Source organism: Halichoerus grypus, chromosome 3, assembly GCF_964656455.1.
Source record: "Halichoerus grypus chromosome 3, mHalGry1.hap1.1, whole genome shotgun sequence".
NCBI classification, from domain to species: domain Eukaryota; kingdom Metazoa; phylum Chordata; class Mammalia; order Carnivora; family Phocidae; genus Halichoerus; species Halichoerus grypus.
The window spans coordinates 131,122,829-131,144,257 of NC_135714.1; the positions used below are offsets into that span (position 1 = coordinate 131,122,829).

The window sequence follows — 21,429 nt, forward strand, 5'->3', positions numbered from 1 at the left end:
GTAAAATTCCAACCGCCTTATGTTATGAGTGATGGCATTTTTGTTTTAGTACCTTTGAATGATTAAATGAATAAAATACATTTGAGGAAAATGCTCTTGGGAGATCTCTGAAATTCGTGCCTGAAACCAGGCTCTCTGAGGAGCTATTCTTAGCTGCTCTTCCTGACACATACAGGACCATTGTGTTCACCATCACTGGCTCGTCTCTGTTTGAGCCCAGCAAAGTGGTGCCCACCAGTGATTGCTCAATTTTCCTTATGTCTCCCTGCTTCCAGCCTTTCTCTTTGGCATGGAAATGAGGGGACAGAGGAGCTGTGTAATACATGAGAAAGACCAAAGAGAGGAAATAAATAACCAGCTGAAAATAAATCGTCACCAATAGTTGTAGTGAGAAAAGTGTGGTTATGCTATAATAATTAAAGGAACTTGGAAGCTTGCAAAACGTTCCCAGGAAACTCAGAGTCTGGATAAGTTTTTCATATGATTAGGCGAAAAGATACAGCTATATATTTAGAACAGTGGTTCTCAGTTGTGGGCAATAATACCCCCGGGAGACATTTGGCATTGCCTGGAGAGAGTTTGGTGTCATGATTGTGTGGGGGGGTGCTGTTGGCATCTGGCAGAAGACAGGATGCTGTTAAACATCCTACAACACACAGGATAGTCCCCTGCAACAAAGCAGCATGTGGCCTACAATATTATAGTGTCAAGTTCGAGAAGGCTTGCTTCAGAGTGAGGAGAAGCCATGGTGTTCAGAGAGCCTCAAGGCTTTGTACCATCAATTATTAAAATTAGATGATTGCTTAGATGAAGTAGACGTGGACCCTCAAAATCTCTTCTCTCAAAGGCAGTAATTATGTCATGTCTTATTCATTCTGTTCTTTGGTTATTACTTTTTTGAAGATGATGAAAGGCAAAGAAAATGTTTTTTTGACAAAACATAGTGTTTAGACAGATGTTTCACTATTTCTGGGTTGATGTTAAATAATGATCTTTAATGACTGTCCTGCAGGCTCCCAGAAATAGATTCTGCCCTTCAGTTCATCTCAGAAATCATTCATCAGTTAACCAACCAAAAGGCCAGTATTGTGGATGACATCCATTCTACCTTTGATGAACTCCAGAAGACTCTAAACGTGCGCAAAAGCGTGCTGCTTATGGAACTGGAAGTCAATTATGGCCTCAAACATAAAGTAAGATTCCAGCCATTCTCATAAATACCCTGTAAGAGACATGGTATCCTGGGCACTTCACTGCACTAGCTTACTGTGTTCTAATACCCACAAAGGGGACTCAGATGGGTCCTTAAGTGTCACTGTTGCATAGTAAGCAGTAGTTTTCTAACACTTTATTTGAGAGAGAGAGAGAGAACAAGCAGAACAGGGTGGGGAGGGGCAGAGGGAGAGAGAGAAGCAGGCTCTGTGTTCAGCAGGGAGCCCAATGCAGGACTCGATCCCAGGACCCCAAGATCATGACCTGAGCTGAAGGCCGACTCTTAACCGACTGAGCTACCCAGGCGCTCCAAGAGTAGTTTTCATTTAATGGCCCATCCAGCTATTTTTTTTCCTTCCTCTTTTCAGCGAAGTTCTATGATTCTGTAACCATAAGGACCAATTAATAATTTGACATAAGACAAAACTGAATATAAAGTAATGTTTTCAGGACTTAGGGTTAAACTGGATTATTTTCCTTCCTTAATTATAATGTCTAATAGTCTCTTAATTGCTCTCTCATCCACACCAACCTGTTAGTCAACTTCAAAGAGAACCCTGACGGCAGCCTTTAACATGTCCAATCACAAAACCAGGGATCAAAAGCTTCTGCTATTTGGGTGTGGAGAGTTTTCATTTGTCTGGTTTCTGTTCCTTTAGTTGGCAACAGGTGAATTTGGGACGTTATGGAGAGAATACTGAATAATGAGTATTTCAGATGCCGGGCATAGCAATTTGTTTTCCAGGCTGTTGGTGGTGACGTTTCTGCTCGCCCCATCAAAAACACCTGACCCAAGAAATATGCGTGTGGGAGAGTGTGGGAGAGGCGGAAGGGAAGGAGGAGGTACCGGGAGTGCAATTCAGAAGCATGCCTTAGAAGCGGGTTCGCTGGGCCAAATTAAATACCACCTGCGGAGAGCCACCGGCGTGGGCAGGTGCAGGACCCGGTTGTGGCCCGCGGAGGGCAGTGCCCCCGCGCGCCGCCGCGCAACGTCCAATGGGCTGAGCTCGTGCGCCGCAGCAAGTGCTCACCCGACCTCCCCCCCTCCCCCGCAGGTCCTTCAGTCGCAGCTGGATACTCTGCTCGAGGGGCAGGAGAGTATAAAGAGCTGCAGCAACTTCACGGCGCAGGCCCTTAACCATGGCACGGAGACGGAGGTGCTGCTGGTGAAGAAGCAGATGAGCGAGAAGCTGAACGAACTGGCCGACCAGGATTTCCCGCTGCACCCGCGTGAAAACGATCAGCTGGATTTTATCGTGGAGACCGAAGGGCTCAAGAAGTCCATCCACAACCTCGGGACGATTTTAACCACCAACGCCGTCGCCTCCGAGACGGTGGCCACGGGCGAGGGGCTGCGGCAGACCATCATCGGGCAGCCCATGTCCGTTACCATAACGACCAAGGACAAAGACGGCGAGCTGTGCAAGACGGGCAACGCCTACATCACCGCCGAGCTGAGCACGCCCGACGGCAGCGTGGCGGACGGAGAAATCCTCGACAACAAAAACGGCACCTATGAGTTTTTGTACACTGTCCAGAAGGAAGGGGACTTTACCCTCTCTCTGCGACTCTATGACCAGCACATCCGAGGCAGCCCGTTCAAGCTGAAAGTGATCCGGTCGGCCGACGTGTCTCCCACCACCGAGGGCGTGAAGAGGCGCGTGAAATCCCCGGGAAGCGGCCATGTAAAGCAGAAAGCGGTGAAGAGACCCGCCAGCATGTACAGCACTGGGAAACGAAAAGAGAATCCCATCGAAGACGATTTGATCTTTCGAGTGGGTAAGGAGAAAGCGCCGCCGCGCCGGATTGTCTGAGCCTTGCTTTGGTTAAGGGGCAACGGGGAAAGGGTTGTTGCAAATGGGAACCTCGCGGGTCGGGACTTGTACCCTGAAGGTGTTGGGAGACACTGGTGTGTTTAATTAGGTGAGTTTATGCAGTCTCCTCCGGAGATTTTAGGATTTATTTCCCCCTTTTCCGCCCTCCTTCTCCCTCTCTCCTCATCCTTCTTCCTCTTCTTCCCGCTTCCACTCCCTCCCTTTCCCCTTCTCGCGTTAGCCTTTCTCCCTCTGTCCTCCTCCTTCCCCCCCAAGTCCTCCCCACCCGCGTCCCCTTCCCCTCCCCAGTTCTCCAATTTCCCCCTCTCTGTCCTCCTCTCCCTCGCCCCCAGCCCTCCCCCTCCTTCCCCTTCTTTCTCCTCCCATTCTCCTCCTGCTCTGCTCTCTCCTCCTCTCCCCCTCCTCCTTTGTAACGCAAGTGCTGCATAGTCATTGTAGAAAATTAGAAACCGAAAATAAGCAAAAAGAGAAATAGAAAAAATCACAGCACTCACAATCCGGAAATTTTAAAGGACATGTTGGCCATCTCACCGCCCCCCACCGCCCCACCTCCCGCCACGGGAATGTCTTTAAGCGTAACTCAAGGCAGAGCGATCGCTGTATCAGATCACTCCATTGTTTCTCTGAAATCTGTCAGCTCCAGCTTGCACTGTGGGCGGAGGGGCTGATGCCTCCCTGTCATTGCTTCTGCACTGTGAGGGCTGGGGCTGGGGGACACCGAGCAGTGCAAGTCGTGGTCACTTCCAGGTGTGTGTAGCTGGAGAGCAGCCCCAAAGAGGGGAGGGTGGGTGGAAATCCGGAGAATGGAATGGGGTTGGGGCGGAAACAAGACGCGGAGCCAATAGATTGGAGAATGCAAGTCTCAAATTCCCTTGTCTGCTTTATTACCTCGATTTTTTTTTTAACTGTTTATTCTCTCAGTCGAAAGCAAACTAAATGTAAATATCAAAGGACTTTGTCATTCTTAAGAAAAAAGCCTGCATTTTAGTTAATGTTTCCCGAAGTAGCTTTAGCCTGCTTATCTTTCTGCCTCTTACGTCCTGTGTTGCAGCGTCTCTGAAAGGGCCCTGCACGGAGTCTGGGTTTCAAATAGATTGGGGAGACCTTAGCCTCAGTGAAAGAAACGGACTTTTTTCTTTTTTAAGATTTTTTATTTATTTATCTGACAGAGAGAGACACAGCGAGACAGAGAGCACAGGCAGGGGGGAGTGGGAGAGGGAGAAGCAGGCTTCCCGTGGAGCAGGGAGCCCGATGCGGGGCTCGATCCCAGGACCCTGGGATCATGACCTGAGCCGAAGGCAGACGCCTAACGACTGAGCCACCCAGGCGCCCCGACTTTTGTTTTTTTTTTAACCCCAGAACCTTTAGAATCTGCCAGTGTGCACTGTAAGTCTCCAAGGCAGGAGAGGGATAACAGGCAGCACTTCCACAAAGCTTTCCTGAGCCGAGAACTTTTTCCGTGGCACATCTTGGGAGACTGAGGCTCCTTGGAACCCTCTTGGGCAGCAGCTGCACTGTGTTACTACTTCAGGCTGCATCTTGTAGAGGCCATGATAGGATGTGTACCTTGTGCGTTCACAGCCCGGAGGCCCTCCTGCGTTCACTGGCCAAATGTGCCGGGTTGTGCAGAAGCTGTAGATGCGCCTGCCGAAGCAGAATGGAGGAGCTGGGCGGGGGCAGGAGTGGCAGCCTCCCAGGTCTGCCGCTCCGGTTCTGCCACTTAACTTGAACTTCAGGCAGGTCTCTCAGCTTCTCTGAGCTCCAGTTTCCATGCCTATAAAATGAGAATACAAAAATATCTGCCTCTCAGAGCTGTTGTGAGTCTCAAGCTTAACGGCTGGTGTGTTGGAGGAGCTAAATAAAGGAGAACTATTGGTTTTGCACATGCAATGAAGGTCCTTAGATTTTCCCTACTACCTTTTCTTCTAAAAATTTTTTACCTTCCTGCTCCCCACTGATCTCCTCCTGCATTGAGAACAAGCTCAGTGGGTCTCCTGCTCAACCCTTTCCCTCCACCTGCTCCCCCCACCTCCTGCCCCAGCCAGGTAATCCCAGTCTGCTTCTAGGCAGTGTGCCAAGTGGAGAAAGGCAAAGATCTGGGTCTGAATTCTGATTCTCCTTAACAGCTGGGCAACTAGCTTACCTTTTCTGAACGCAGTGCTCAATTACTGGTAGCTGTTATTTTCCTATTGTTATTGATTTTATTTTATTATTATTATTATTTTTAAAGATTTTATTTATTTATTTGACAGAGAAAGACACAGCAAGAGAGGGAACACAAGCAGGGGGAGTGGGAGAGGGAGAAGCAGGCTTCCCGCGGAGCAGGGAGCCCGATGCGGGGCTCGATCCCAGGACCCTGGGATCATGACCTGAGCGGAAGGCAGACGCTTAACGACTGAGCCACCCAGGTGCCCCTTGTTATTGATTTTAATCTCCATCATCACCACCTGTGATTCTCACCTGACATACCTCTTAGGGTGTTTTCTGCCCCCAGTAGCGATTTTGAATCCCCAGCTCCCACCAGAGAAGGGGGTGTACTCTTCTTCCCTCCTACCCATTGAGAATTCACTGGTGATTTGCTGGCACTGGTGGAAAGGTGTTTAAATGTTTAAACATCTATAAAGAGCTTAGAAGAGTGCCTGGCATATGACACTGTGTCTGAGTTTATTCATGAAGTAAAGATGCTGTCTTAATCTGCTAGGGCTGCTGTAACAAAATACCATAGACTCGGTGGCTTAAACAAAGGACATTTATTTTCTCACAGTTCTGGAGGCTGAAAGTCCAAGATCAAGGTGGTGCCAGATTTGGTTTCCTATGAGGCCTCTCTCCTGGTCTTCTAGATGGTGGTCTTCTTGCTGCTTTGTCCTTATATGGTTGTCCCTCTGTGCGTGCATAACCCCTGGTGTTTTTTTCTCTTCTTGTAAGAAGAGATTAGGGCCTCACCCTAATGGCCGTATTTTAGCTTAATCACTTCTTTTAAGACCTTCTCTCCAAATGCAGTTAGGTACATTATGAGGTGCTGGAGGTTGGGACTTCAACATATGAATTTTGGGGGTTCAGCCCATAACAGAAGCTAAGCACCTCAGATACGTAGGGGCAGAAAGGAAGGCAGGTCGTTCAGGCCTATTTCTCGTTAACTTTATGTTTTAACCCAGAGCTAGCCAAAAGACACCACTCGCTATGCAATAATTTGGCTCAGAAAGCATTTCTGGAGCACCTAGTACCTGAGATGGGAATGTAGAGATGAAAGAAATGAGGTATCCTCCCTCAAGGAGGTTACAGTTTGGGTGACAGATCGATGACCGCCTGACTCTAATGGGCTGCCTAAATGGGGTGTCTCTCCATCAGATGCGCAGGCGGTGAAAGAATTCACCTGGGGCAGAACCAAGGTGATCAAAGTTTATCGAATACATCACAAGGGAGTGGTGGGCGGGACAGCGGAGGAGAGACTGAGGCAGTGGGTGGGGGGTTGTTTTTAAAGAGGAAAGCTGAGGAGGTATAGGGACGTAGGAACTCTTCCCATTTAGGGAACAGTGCCGAGCTGTAAGTCGCCCATTGGTCAGTTAGGGCCTATGGCTATTTTGAGGTGGGGCGTCTGAGGGGCCTGTCTGTAGTCAGCCAGGTGCTCGCCGTGGCCCTTTCTGCCTTCCATCGCTCAAATCTGCTTGCCTCAAAGCGGCCTCTATGTTTAATACCATGGGTTAGGGGATGGGAAGCTGTAGAAATGAGAAAGAATTTAAAGCAGGACATGAACAACGAGGAGGACTTATCCGGGTTGACAGGTGCAAGCAGCATTCCAGGTTGAAGGACCGATGCAAGGCAGAAAGGCCAGGTGAGGAGGAGTGAACATGAGTGAGGTTTGCAAGCAACACATCCTATGAGAAGATGCAGGGAGAGAAGGTCAGATGAATGGAGGGTGGGGAAGGCTCTGGCTGGAGATGAGCCTGGACAAATCAGTGTCAGAGCCCACTGCTCCCTGAACGCCCTCTGGGCTTCCACACCAGGCACCTGATCTCTGGATTCTTTCCCCAGTTTTATCTTTCCCCCAAGTTCCACCTTCTCCTTTGGAGTCCACTGTGATTATTACTATTTATGCATGGGCCTTATTTCCCAATAAGATTACAAATTGCTTGAGGTCAAAGATGATGTCCTTAATCATTTATAGTCCCCAACAGTACCCCAAAGAATACTTTGCATAAGTACTTTGTTCATTTGAGTAGGATCCAGTTGTGACCTAGTGCATGATTTAACTTCCCTCTCACCACTGTCAGGCCCCAGTGTTGAGGTCCAAGGACACAGAGACCAGACAACAGGAACTAAGCTCAAGGCCAGTGAGTCACAGGTATCCCCGTGCCTGGAACTGTGCTAGGGCAATGTCAGGCAAGCAGTGCTGGCCTTCTAAGAACGTGTCTTCTCGAGGTCTGTACTGTAGGCTACAGCAGGTAGAGTTTATATTAATAATTAGAAGAGTTCAACTTTTATTTTACAGTTACAACTTTATTTTTTATTTTTTACTTTTTAAGATTTTATTCATTTATTTGTCAGAGAGAGAGAGAGAGCGCACAAGCAGAGGGAGTGGCAGGCAGACAGAGGAAACAGACTCCCTGCTGAGCAAGGAGCCCAATGCAGGACTCGATCCCAGGGCCCCGGGATCGTGACCTCAACTGAAGGCAGATGCTTGACCGACTGAGCCACCCAGGCGTCCCTATACCTTTGTTTTAGAACCTTAAGTTTCTCTGTACAATTCGGCTTTTAGGTGCATAATAATAGAACATGCACAGTTTGCGGCACCTGGGTGGCTCAGTCGGTTAAGCATAGAGCGTATCACTCTTGACTTTGGCTCAGGTCAAGATCTCAGGGTCAAGGGATGGAGCCCTGCTTTGGGCTCCACACTCAGCTGGGAGTCTGCCTCTCTCCCTCTCCCTCTGCCCTTCCCTCCACTCATGCTCTCTCTCTTTTTCTCTCTCTCTTTCTCAAATAAATCTTTAAAATATAAGATAAAGTACATCTTTAAAATGTTATTTAAAAAAAACATGCACAGGGGCGCCTGGGTGGCTCAGTTGGTTAAGCAGCTGCCTTCGGCTCAGGTCATGATCCCAGAGTCCTAGGATCGAGCCCCGCATCGGGCTCCCTGCTCAGTGGAGAGCCTGCTTCTCCCTCTCCCTCTGCCTGCCTCTCTGCCTACTTGTGCGCTCTCTCTCTCTGTCAAATAAATAAATAAAATCTTTAAAAAAAAATGCACAATTTGAGCAGTCCCTTTGTGCATGTGTTGAAGCCTGCCGCATGTAATCCAAAATTCAGTGAAATTCAGCTACACACCTGGCAGGGTAACCATGGTTCTGCTGTTCCTCAACTGGTCTCATACATACTGAGCGTCTCAAGGCACTGAATTTGTGCTTAAAGATACGTAGTTTTCGTAATACATGTACGAGGGTTCATTCAACAACCATAAATAACGTGTTGATTCTGTGTATTCATGAAAGTGAATCCTCACTTTCTGGGTGACATAAGGGATTTTCAGGACTAAATTTGACTCCCATTTTCACCTTCCTACCAGTTATCCAGCCCCCAAGTTAGATGGAACTCTGCTGTTGAGCCCTTACTATGTGCCAGATACTTGGCTAGGTCGTAGTATAAAGAAGGATGAGATTCTGACTCTGACTTAAAGGAGGTGACCATCCAAAGGAGACAGACGTGTACCAAATGTACCTTCAGTTTGAATCAAGACACAGAAGTTGGGGTGGTGGGGAGTCATGGAAGGTTCCCAGAGATAGCCTCTAAACCTAAGCTGGCTTTGAAAGAGAGTGTCGGATGGAAGGGAAGAAAGGGTGTTTTAGATGAAGGGAGAGCAGGTACAAAGGCATGAAGGTGAGAAACTGAGTGGTTCAAGGAACCGTAAATGATGCCATCATCTTGGAGCGGCAAATGAAATAGAAGCGAGGAAAGGTTATGTTTCCTTGATAAGAAGCTTGGACTTTGTTCTCTGTGTTTCCCAGTCTCTGGGGAGGGCCAGGGATCTGCATTCTGTAAGCCTCAGCCATGCTTATGCTCACTGAAGTTTGAGACCCATAGGTGTGTGGGTGATGGGGGTGGTGGGGAGGCCCTGAACCGTGTGATGTAGTGTGGTGGCTTACTAAGTAAGCTGTTTATTTCTAGAGAGCCTGGAGGCATTCTAGGGCATCTACTCTGAAGTCTCTCCCAGGAAGCAGTAGTCCGCATGAGCTAATACAAGGGCCAGGATTCAGAGTGTTGCAATGCAGTGGAGAGGAAATGGCAGATTTATAAATGCTCAGGAAGGAGAGGGCAGGGCTTCGTGACCAAACTGAATTCTCGCTGTTTGACTCCCGTGCTGTAGGGACGTGAGCCGGTAGAGCGAGTGGTGTGAGTGGTTAGGACTGTGCACTCTGAAGCTGGACCACCCTGGGTCCTGGCCCCAGCACTGCTACTTTCTCATCTGTGCGGTCCTGGCTAAGTTTCTTCTCTCCATGCCTCAGTTTCCTCCATAAAATGGGCAGGAGAAGAACCTGCCTCCTAGGAGGTTGTGATGATTAAGTGAATTAATATCCTAAAGAGCTTAGAATAATGCCTGGTACTGAATGATGCGCAGTCCACTTTAGAGAGGCAAAGGAGGTAATACTAATTTGCATTTTATTCACAGTGGTGCTATAGAAGTAAGAGTTAACCTAAGTAGTGGAGAACTGAAAAGGCTGACTGCCTCATTTAAATCCCAGCCCACTGTTTATTAGCTATATGATTTAGGGGGGAATTATTTAACTTTCTGTGCCTCAGTTCCTTTATCTGTAAAATGGGGATGGTATTAACGTGTACTTGATCTGGTGGGGCTTAAAATAATATATGTAAGATGTATTCAAAGGGTACAGGCACATAGTAAGGACTCAGTAAATGTTGGCTGTTGTTACTATCCTTATCAACCCAGGTAAGGACAGTCAGGGGAAGGGGGGTATATTTCAGTTTTGATCAACCAGGCTGAGGTGGACCATAGGCAGTTTAGAGTGTAGGTTTGGAGCTCAGCAAAGAAGTCAGGGCTAGAGATCCATTTGGGAGTGACAAGTGTAGAAAAGTTACTTTAAATCATGAGCTTCAGTGTGGTTCAGGTAGGAAAGGATGGGGAACAGAAGCAGAAGGAAGGACTAAGCATTCTCTGAGCCAGGCTTTGTGCAGTCCATTTCTATATGGCATCTGACTTAAAATCCTTGGTAGGGATAACACACTTCCAGTTCCTAATGCCCCCACAGCGCAGTATACCTACCACAACATAATACGTGGCACATGCCGGCGTGCACACCACCTCCTGACTGTGCTCCGTGACTTCACGTTAGTAAGCTGGAAATCAGCCATGAGGGGAGCATTTACACTACAGAAGCGGGCGAGGGCTACAAATCAGTAGTAATTATCTTCACCTCAAGCTCCTCCCACAGCTCCCGCCCCTCAAGAGCCAAATTACCAGGGCATATAATTATCCCTACCCCCGAAGGAATGGGGGCTCCGAGAGCTAGGGCAGGACCCGAGCCCTCTGTGCTCTGATGGCCCTGCCTTTCTAGTTGCACAATGATTCCTCTTCATCTTAAATGTCTTTTAACTACTGTGGTTTCCCAAAGTTGAGATATTTGCTACCTCCCACACCTGAAAACTTAATTATACGCCCACTGTGAATGAGTTATTGTGATAACTCTGATGCTGTGCTGGAAAACCATCCTGAATGAGTTTAGGGAGGTAGCTTAGAGCATCTGTTGATGAAACACGGGGATTATTTTTCCCTGCACTGTTAGAGTTTGCTGACTAGAAGCCATGAGCTGGTTTTGTCAGCTACTAAAGAAAGTCCTTAAACAAAGGGGAAGCCAGAAGATGTGGGAGGGAGTGAAAGAATCACAGTTGAATTGTTTCAAATTATATAATTCATACACCATACCTTAATGTGTCGGTGACAAGAACTGAATGAAACACTCCTTTGTACTCGAGAGCAGTGTGCTTTCTTATAATGTAAAAGGGATGTATAAAATCACTTAGCAGAAGTTCAGAGGCTTTATAGGAAGATAGGATGTTTTATGCTTCTTCTCTCCTGCCTCACCTCTGCAAACCACCACCTTCCCACCCTAAAATCTCTGAGGAGAGAGATCATGCTAACGTGGTTCCCAGGTTCTTAGAGGAACCCTGGCACACCCCTTTGAGAGTCTCATCCTCAGGAACTCTTCGTGCACTTCAGTGGGGAAAGATGTCACTAATATTTCCTGAGTGCTAGGCACCGTGCGGGGTTATGGGGTGCAACAGCAAGCAGGACAGATGTTGCTTCTGCCCTTGGAGAACTCACCGTTTAGTGAGAGGTAAACAGTTAAAATGCCATGTGCTAAGGGATGGAGTTCCTAAGGGTTTTAGAGAGCAAGTGGGAGCCATATGAGCCCAAAGGTAATTATCTTCACCTCAGAAACCTGGTATTTTAAAGTCTAATTAGAAAGAAGCTGGGCGCCTGGGGGGCTCAGTTGGTTAAGCGACTGACTCTTGGCTTCGGCTCAGGTTATGATCTCAGGGTCCTGAGATCAAGCCCTGCGTAGGATTCTGTGCTCAGCAGGGAGTCTGCTTAAGATTCTCCCTTTCCCTCTGACCCTCCCCACCCCACTTGCTCTCTCCGTCTCTCTGTCACTCTCTCTCTAAAATAAATCTTGAAAAAAAAGAAAGCAAGCAGGGGAGACGCCTGACTGGCTCAGTAAAGCATATGTCTTTTTTTTTTTTTTTTAAAGATTTTATTTATTTATTTGACAGAGAGAGCACAAGTAGGCAGAGTGGTAGACAGAGGGAGAAGGAGAAGCAGGCTCCCCGCCGAGCAGGGAGCCCGATGCGGGGCTCAATCCCAGGACCCTGGGATCATGACCCGAGCCGAAGGCAGACGCTTAACGACTGAGCCACCCAGGCACCCAAGCATATAAGTCTTGATCTTGGGGTCATGAGTTCGAGCCCCATGTTGGGTGTAGAGATTCTTTAAAATTAAAAAAAGAAGGAATGTGTGTGTTAGAAAAAATACTATGTAAATGAGCAGGAGAATTGGGTTTTATTCTTTTCTCTGTCTCTACTACTTTTGTGATGTGTCTAGCTTCATTTTCTCATCTATGAAATGGAACAGTAATATTTATCCTGCTAACTCATGGGGTTGTTACAGGGAGGGCATGAGAGAATATATTATGAAAATGCTGTAAATATTACTGAACATTTCATTTTTCCATGATGTAATGTGGGGTGTAATTTGCTCAGTCATTAATAATTCATCCAGGCGCTCACTCATTCGACAAACATTTGTTAAGCACCTACTTGTTTGAAGATCCTTTGTTAGACCCAATTTTTTGCTTGATTTCATCCTCTTGCATTATCCCATTCAAAGTATCTAGATTTGTTTAGCATTAATTCTCCTATTAAGTTGTGGGGGGGGAATGTGCAGTTCTTGATCCCCTATTTCAGCCCAGGGGCTTACCTTCTGTGATCTTCCTGGGGGCATGGCTACCTCCAGGAGGAGCATGGATGAGAAGCTGTTGGCTTAAATATTCATTTTATGCTTCATTGGCTAGTTTAACATCTGGGAAAAACCAGTTTAATTATCTTCTGGAATTGTTGCCAAATTGTTTATAATTACTTTTAAGACTGGTGTTACTCATTTTACTATCCAAAACATAACCACCAAATGAAATCTTGTACATCAAAGTAGTCAGGAAAAGATTTTATAAGTACTATGTATCTTTGTGTTACATTTATATTCATTACGAAAGAACTAGTTTTCATTATATAGTAGAATACTTTGGAGGGGAGACTTTTCTGTAGTCTAAATAGAATATACTACAAATCTTGAAGAGTAAAGCATGATCCCAAATTATTTCTAACTTCTGGAATTTATTTTATTTTGGTCCCAAGATACTTTATAAACACCTGGATTGTGGGCATTTCAGCATAATGATAATAGGCTATAGATCCGTGTTATTCCTCACCATCAAGATTTTTGTAGTTTAACTGCTAGTGAAGATAGCATTAGCTATCTCTCAGGAATATACTGGTAGTTTCGTTTGATCTTCAGAAATAACACTGTGATCCTGCTATGCTTAAAAACTGAAATAGATTAAAAAAAAAATGATGACCAATAATTTCTGACAAGTTGAAAGATACTCTTAAGAATCAGAAGGTATGGGTGCCTGGGTGGCTCAGTTGGTTAAGCGACTGCCTTCGGCTCAGGTCATGATCCCGGAGTCCTGGGATCGAGTCCCACGTCGGGCTCCCTGCTCAGCAGGGAGTCTGCTTCTCCCTCTGACCCTACCCCCTCTTGGGCTCTCTCTCTCACTCTCACTCTCTCAAATAAATAAATAAAATCTTTAAAAAAAAAAAAAAAAAGAATCAGAAGGTATTATCTGTCATGCCAACCCAGCTATTTGAATACTAAGCCATGTGGCTTAAAGAAAAAGATTTTTAAAAACAAATATAAAATTAAAAAACAGCAGTGCCTGCTCCATCTGGCTCTTTCAAAAAGATATAGTCAAGGGGTGTCTGGGTGGCTTAGTTGGTTAAGTATCTGCCTTTGGCTCAGGTCATGATCTCAGGGTCCTGGGATGGAGCCCCAAGTTGGGCTCCCTGCTTCTCCCTCTCCCTCTGCCCCTTGTCTCTGCTTGGGCTTTCTCTCTCTCTCTCAAATAATTAAATAAAATCTTTATATGTACACATATATATATGCATACATGCACACAAACTGGACTAATAGATGTTCTTCCAGCCCTGTGATTTTATTTATATGTGGGGCAACAGACTCAAGCTCTAGTTAACTTGAGACTGAGAGTAAGAGCTGGGCCAACACATGGCTCTGGAGCTTAGCAGAGGCTGTATGATCTCTCTCCAACAGTGTGGTCTTTGGCAACAAGGTTCCATTGCTCTCGTGACCCAGTATTGGTAGGCAATGAGCATCTCCATTCATTTCACACTGGGCATAGAGTCTTCCTTCTCCTTGTTCCAAATGGTGTTGACACGGAGCCCAAAGAAATGTCTTCCCAAGTTTCACCTACACTCGGAAATGTGTGTTCATTTCTGCAAAGAAAAAAGTGTTAGTATTTTTTGTTCATGTACGTTCTCTCCTTCAACATTTTCAGAAGGAAAATTAAATCTTTTTGACTAAGGCACCCCTTAGCTTCTACTAAAGCTCTATTCTCCCCGTAATTTTTCCTTTCCTTTCAAACATCAACCTGCTGCCTGCAGAGCCTTCCCTGAGTAGAACAGGCTTTGTCTTGAGCAGGCTAGACAAACGGTTAGATAAAAGAGGGCAGCAGGCTGGTTTCCGGCCCTGCCTGGACCAGCAGGACAGCACCAGGGTCCATCTACCCTGTTCAGGTCTTTCTTACTCCGCTCCCCGTTTTCAGTATTTCTTCCCCCTCCCTGTGTGTCCTCCAAGCCAGGGGTGTGCTTCCAATTTTATATAAAGAAGGACCTAGAACAGCCTGGGGTTTCTTTATAGAGCCACTTCTTTTGTTTATGTTCCAATCTCAGTTGTAGGACCTTGCTTTGTTATTATGTTTCTTTACTTGGTCTTACTTCCTCCTCTGGCTCATAACTTCCATGTTTTTATCAAATGTTCCTGAAAAATAAAGTTTTACTCTTAAGATTCTTGATCCTTGAAACTGCAGGCCTTGCCCCCACTACCTTTTAAAAAGTAGGTATACGGGACATCTGGGTGGCTCAGTTGGTTAAGCATCTGCCTTCGGCTCAGGTCATGATCTCAGGGTCCTGGGATGAGTCCCGCATCAGGCTCCCTGCTTAGCAGGAAGCCTGCTTCTCCCTCTGCCTGCCACTCACCCTGCTTGTGCATGCGCTCTCTCTCTTTCTCTCAGACAAATAAATAAATAAAATCTTTTTAAAATTATGTATAAACTGAGCATTTTATTTTATTTTTTTAAAAGATTTTATTTATTTATTTGAGAGAGAGAGCACAAACAGGGAAGAGAGGGAGAGGGAGAAGCGGACTCCCCGCTGAGCAGGGAGCCCGACTCAGGGCTCGATCCCAGGACCCTGGGACCATGACCTGAGCCGAAGGCAGACGCTTAACCAACCGAGCCACCCAGGCGCCCCTAAACTGAGCATTTTAGAAGAATAGTTTCTTTTCCTGGTCCTTCAGTTTTTGCTGTACCTGTTAACCAGCCGCTATTCAGACATCAGCGGGAATGCCCCAAAGCTAGTACCATGTTGGCACATACCTCCCTCAAGAGTTAAACACCCCTTCCCCCTGCCACCAACAGATACAACACGTCATTTTAAGAGAGCATTAGCTGATATAAACATGCTTACTATAGGGATTCTATGCAGATCAAGTATAAAAAGATCATCTCTTCTGATATATTTGAAATAAAATAGAACCCTTTCTTCCACAAGGTGGAAGATGTTCTTTTGAGAATCTGGATCTCAAATTTTTCTTTTGTGTTAGTAAGAGTAGATGAGATATAGAGGTGGTGAGTAAACTTGATGGAGTCCAGGATGTCGGTAAAACAACTAACTGCCGTGTGGGTTGGGTTGAAGCCAGTAACCAAAGGGTTAACGGGACTAATCCAAGCTGCAGACTTGCAAAGCTGCAACTTTTTACCCAGACCTTGTTTGTTTGCCTTTAAATTTCCTTGCCTCTCCTCCTTCAGGGAGGCAGATTTGACGCCTGTCCTCCCTGTCCCCTCCTGGGGCTGCCTCTAGAATAAGCCCTTTCCTTGCAGCATACTCCATGTCTCGAAGTGACTGTCTTAGCTCTGCATTAGGCAGATGAACTTGGGTTCGGCTGCATGGTGAGAACCAGGTGATCCAAGTAAGATGTTTCTGCCCAGTAGTTCTGCTGTCAAGTTTATTCCAAGTTAAACTCCATTGCCAGTTTCACTTCCTAAACCCACAAATCAGTTTCAGAAGGGTCTGACCTTTTTTTTTTTTTATTTGAGAGAGAGTGAGAGAGAGTGAGAGAGAGCATGAGAGGAGAGAGGGTCAGAGGGAGAAGCAGACTCCCCACTGAGTAGGGAGCCCGATGTGGGACTCGATCCCGGGACTCCGGGATCATGACCTGAGCCGAAGGCAGTCGCTTAACCAACTGAGCCACCCAGGCGCCCAGAGTCTGCCCTTTTGTGAGCAGTGCGTAAGCCCGTGTCTGACAGCGGCCACCATCAGTGTGCCATCGTCTGGGGCGCCTACAGCACCGCATTCACGTCTAAAACCAAAAGATCAGCTTGCCCTTTGGAGTAAGGATAAAAAAATGAAAGGAGAGGATGAAATGAAATGATAAAAGTGCCCAAAAAACTGAGACATAGCTTTCTCTCTCTAATTGTGAAAATTTAAACCTCCTTCCTGGTCATTTCTGAGCAAAGTTCAGTCTGTTTCCATCCCTTAATATTTACATGGTCCTATTGAAATAAGTTACAAACACTTGTTCTGAAACAAAGGAGACCTCTGCGAACCCGTAGACACCTTGGCTTTTTTTTTTTCCTCCTGCCTCATCTCTCATTAAAAAGCCTAGTATGGATGAGGATATTATTGGATTAATTAATTTTCGTTTGCCTTTTGTATTTATCTAATCCAGAAGGTGCTCTGTCAGGATATCTTCTATGTTTTCAAGAAGAATATACCATGTATGAGATAGTGAGTCTTTGAAAATAATGCATGAGTAAATCAGTACATGAAAATCAGCCTGCTAGCTTTATAACATCTGAGGCCCTGTGGTTTGTTAAATGTACTGAAAGCTTCTTCTTAGAAGCTTCTTCAAGTCAGGTTTCTTCTAAGAGCTGCTGAGGGAGAGGGTGGGATTTCAGCAAAACTAAAATAAGGCCCTCTCCGGTTGTATATCCTCGAGTGTAGTATTAGGGTTTTTATTGTTTCTTTGTGAAATCTAAATATATTTTAATATGATTATTAACATAATATTAAAATAATATGCAGTTCAGCTTAAGACAAGATTGCATTTGCCAAAAAAAGTGATTTTTACAAAAACTTCATTGGTCTGGAAGAGAAGTTTAGGAGCCTATGGATTAGGTCATGGTGGGAAATGTTCTGTTTTTTTAAGTATAATTTAAAAAAACATTCTCAGGTTACCTGTGGAAGCCTGACATTCTCTTGAAGAAACTGAGAGATCTAATTCTCTATTGCTTAATTTCTGTGGTTTTATAATTTGTTTCCAGGTACCAAAGGAAGAAATAAAGGAGAATTTACAAATCTTCAAGGGGTCGCTGCGTCTACAAGTGGAAAGATACTAATTGCAGATAGCAACAACCAATGTGTACAGGTATGGCCCCTAATTATATACCTTTCTATGCATATTTTCCTACTTAAGATCCACGGTACAAGGACAGAAAGGGAAGCTTACAATGTGTATAGGCTTTTCTTCAAATGGGGTTTGCATGTTCTGACCTGTAGTACATATGACACATGTTCTTGACTGTTTCTTCCTAATTTCTGTGCTGGTTCACATTCCAAGGAATGTCATTTGTTTTGCAGATATTTTCCAATGATGGCCAGTTCAAAAGTCGGTTTGGCATACGAGGGCGCTCTCCCGGGCAGCTGCAGCGGCCCACCGGAGTAGCTGTGCATCCCAGTGGGGACATAATCATTGCAGACTATGATAATAAATGGGTTAGCATTTTCTCTTCTGATGGCAAATTTAAGGTAAGATTAAGCTACCAATTGGCTGCTAAACAGTAGAGAGAAGAAATAGGAAATATAAGATGAACTTCGACAAGTTTTCATATACAAAGACATGTTGACATTGTTACATCTAACTTTTTTGGAGAGGAACAGTGATATTGTCATAGGTCTTATATATAGGAAATAACGGCTTCATTTTATAAAGCAATTAGGTTGCTCCATCGCTTTCTTTTTACATATTATCAGATTTATCTAAATTCAATGAAGAACAACCGTTAGAAAAGGGTATTGAAGAGGCAACTGATACCTCCCAAATTAACCTACGATTGTCATGCACGAAGTGCCTTCTACTTTCTCAGGCCCTGTGATAGATGATGATATGGGAGAAACAGAATTGTAAGACATGGTTTCTATCTTTGAAAAACACACAAGCCCCTTGAGGAAAAATGACACCAGAATGACACAAAACAGTTTGTGTCAGCCTCGAATCAGTCATACATTGTTCCGTGCAATCTAAAAACCTCGTGTTAAAATGTGTAAATAGGAATTGGGAGGACAAGAAAATGGCACTGGCAGCACAGAGAAAAGGTGAGTTGAGTTGCCCTTTGGGGGATCCCATCATTTGACATATTTGCTGTTGTCCCCAGCATCCTCTGTTTCTTCAGCAAGTTGCTGAAGAGTAGAGAGCCCTCTGGTGTTACCAGAAATCTCTCTTCTAAGGTGTCATCAAAGAATATTATCGTGCAGCCCGTTTTCTGCATTTGTTCACAAGAAGATTATGAGACACTTTGTCAAAGGTGTTTTTGAAGGCCGTAAGCACTGTGCCTTCTGTCCAGCCTGCTCGAGGCTTCTCTTTCAGGTGACAACATGAACCTCTACTCAGACAGATCAATCCTTGGGAATCCCAAGTCCGCAACTTACTAACTACTGTTATAAGTTCCTTGAGCCTCGGTAGTCTCCTCTGTCAAATTTGGATTTAAAAAAATCTATTTTATAGGATTTGGGTAAGGATTACAGAAGATTTATTTCTGGATTTTATATGTGCCTTGTATGAAATAGGCATCTCAGAAATGTTCTTTTCCACTGCTTCCAGTAACCCTGTCCAAAAAATGAAGTCTGTTTGATCACCTGTGATTTGGACTTCATAACACGCCAGCACCCGGTCTGAACTTCCTTTTCCAAATGTTCAGAGATGAGGCTCTTCATAATTTTTTTGGAAGATTACACAAAGTTCACTCAGTAGTCTCTTATTGGAGGAATTTATATTTTACTTTTTAAAGTATTTGGATCACTATAGTCGCTCCCTCATTTTTATTAAAACAAGTTACTTCCATAATTATTAACCCTCAGATGAGAGCCTCTGTTTTGTGTGGGGCAGCATCTTTTCAATCTAGGAGAATAAAAAGCTGTTTTAAATTCTACCATATTACACACAACTCTTCAGTTGCCCTTGAGTTTTTTTGTTCCACTAGAAATTTGATGACTCCATATGATGGCCATGTACACAGAAAGGTCTCTTGCCTTTCTAGATTTCTAGCTTCCTCCCCTTCTTTTGTGTTTTCGTAATTGTATTTGTAGTAAGACATACCCAAATACAACTTTAACATGAACAGAAGGAAAACTTTTCAGTGACCTCTTGAAAATATCCATCTAATTTGGAGATAACCCATTTCCTCTTGTTACATACTCTAGCTAAAACATGACCTGTCTCTAACTTTATAAACGAATGCTAAAATAAGTATAAAAGCAGGAGTTCTTTTTTATATCTAATATACTGAAATATTTTATGTCTAATGTATTAAAACATTTTGAAACTGGAGTTTTATATCTAGGAGAGAAGGGCTTCCTGAATTATGCATTTTTCATTCAGTGGTTCAATATTCTGTATGTAATAGACGCTCTTCCTGGAAGATGCAGATCCTCATGGTTGGAATACTATTGGTAATAATTGGAATAAACAAGGACACTCGTGCCCTCTAGAGGACTGGGGTGATGGATATGGTATAGTTTCAGCATACCCTTTTGTTCTCAATAGGCATTGAGTAGGAGGTAAAAGGATAGCAAGTAAAAATGTTTTAATATTGTAATGGGAGCTCATCCAACTGACCATATGCATGACCATTTACTGAGAGATACTTATTTTCTTTTCAGTGGGATTCAGTAAAATTAAACATGTGCTCAGAAAGACAAACCTTTAACACAAAGGTGGATTCTTTGTATTTGTTCCTAGTTAATTCTAGAGATATAACAGCTTATTCCCTTTTCTTTCTTTTACTCACCAAATTCTTAGCCCTTATTTTCATTCCTCTCTGCTTCTGATTTTTTCCTTGACATCTTTTCTGTTGACTTATATCTTCCAGCCTATCTAGGAACCTTTTGTGACCCCAGAACAGGTACAGAGGCCCCAGGCCACCATATTCTAAAATATCTCATCCCTTCCTTCTTCAATTTAAGGATCTACTTGTTGAGTTAAATACTTTTATTTAAGTGTCCCAAAGCCAGGGTCTAAAATATCTCTGCTCACTATTCTGTTTAAGACGAGGGACACATTGTCAGGCCAAATGCAGTAACTCTTGATTTCACGTGGTAAAATCTAGTGCAGCTACACTGGGAGTGATGAAGGGAAGTGGAAGGAAAAGAGGTTTGTGCTCAACATTTAAGGTTTTCTGTTTTGGTTTTTTTTTTTTAAGACCTGCTCTAGCTCTTACTACAAGATGGAATGGCAACAATCTTTTATTTTCTGTTCTTGTTCTACATAATTATCATCTGCTTTATATTATATGGCTGAGTCATTCTACAGTACAACTAGTGTTCATAATGTTAGGTAGTAGTAGTATTTTTGCTGTAATAATCAGAGTGTCCTCTCTTCTTTTTGATCTCTACTGACATATCTTCCATTATAACATGAAAGAAAGTATACAGTTTCTTTATAAGCCATTACGCTATAGCCTCTTTGACCTCTGGGCTAGATTACAAAGTCAGAATCAAATTTATACAACAGATTCCCTTGCAAGAATCCCCTTGTTTCCTTCCTAAGTAAATGTGTCTCTTTGTACTAAAGACATCAAATCTGAATATCATCTATAAAATTACCAGGATAAAAGATCACACAGGGTCTGAACCCCCACTATGAAAAAGTCCCTATCCCTCTCTCCAAACTCTTTCTGCACACACCTGCATGTCTCTGTTAGGAAAGATACTCCTGAGGGGCAGGTATGACAGCAACTGAATGGATGGAGAGAAGGAGATTGTGGCCATTTGCAGTGCTTGGTATGCTATCCTTCAGAATCTGCATGACCCGGGAGGTAAATACAATAGCTGCCATTTTACAGATGAGAAAACTGAGGTTCCAACTGGCAAAAGAGTCAATTTTGCTCTGAAATTTTGATCCTGGGTTTGAATGAATTGTAGTATCATAAAAGGAACTAGGAAATTGGGAGGTGCTATTTTGGGTTTTCTTTTTCTTTTTCTTTTTTAAATGGTGGAAATGAAGAGATGAATTTGGTTTAACACTGGTTGAGTTTAAGGTAATAACTTACAAAATTGGCCAGGACTAAAGATATAGATTTGAGACTCTTACACACAGAGGTGAAAGTTGATGTTATTGCATAGATGAGATCTTAGAAGAAGTGTAGAGAATTGCACTGTCCAATTTGGTAGCCACTAGTCACAGTGGATACTGAGTTCTTGAAATGGGACTGGTCTGAATTGAGATGTGCTATGCATGTGAAATACACACTGG

The 21,429-nt window shown here is 44.3% G+C and overlaps 1 protein-coding gene across 9 annotated transcripts in view; it reads left to right on the top strand.

Annotated features, from left to right (window-relative positions):
* TRIM2 (tripartite motif containing 2) overlaps positions 1 to 21,429 on the top strand; it is a 172,797-nt gene that overhangs the window by 134,404 nt on the left and 16,964 nt on the right. For all 9 annotated transcript variants that reach the window (XM_036103600.2, XM_036103594.2, XM_036103597.2 and 6 more), the window contains exons 5-8: positions 1,013 to 1,193; positions 2,268 to 2,991; positions 17,225 to 17,328; positions 17,541 to 17,708. In XM_036103600.2, coding sequence (XP_035959493.1) covers positions 1,013 to 1,193; positions 2,268 to 2,991; positions 17,225 to 17,328; positions 17,541 to 17,708 — 1,177 coding nt within the window. The remainder of the gene's footprint in view (positions 1 to 1,012; positions 1,194 to 2,267; positions 2,992 to 17,224; positions 17,329 to 17,540; positions 17,709 to 21,429) is intronic.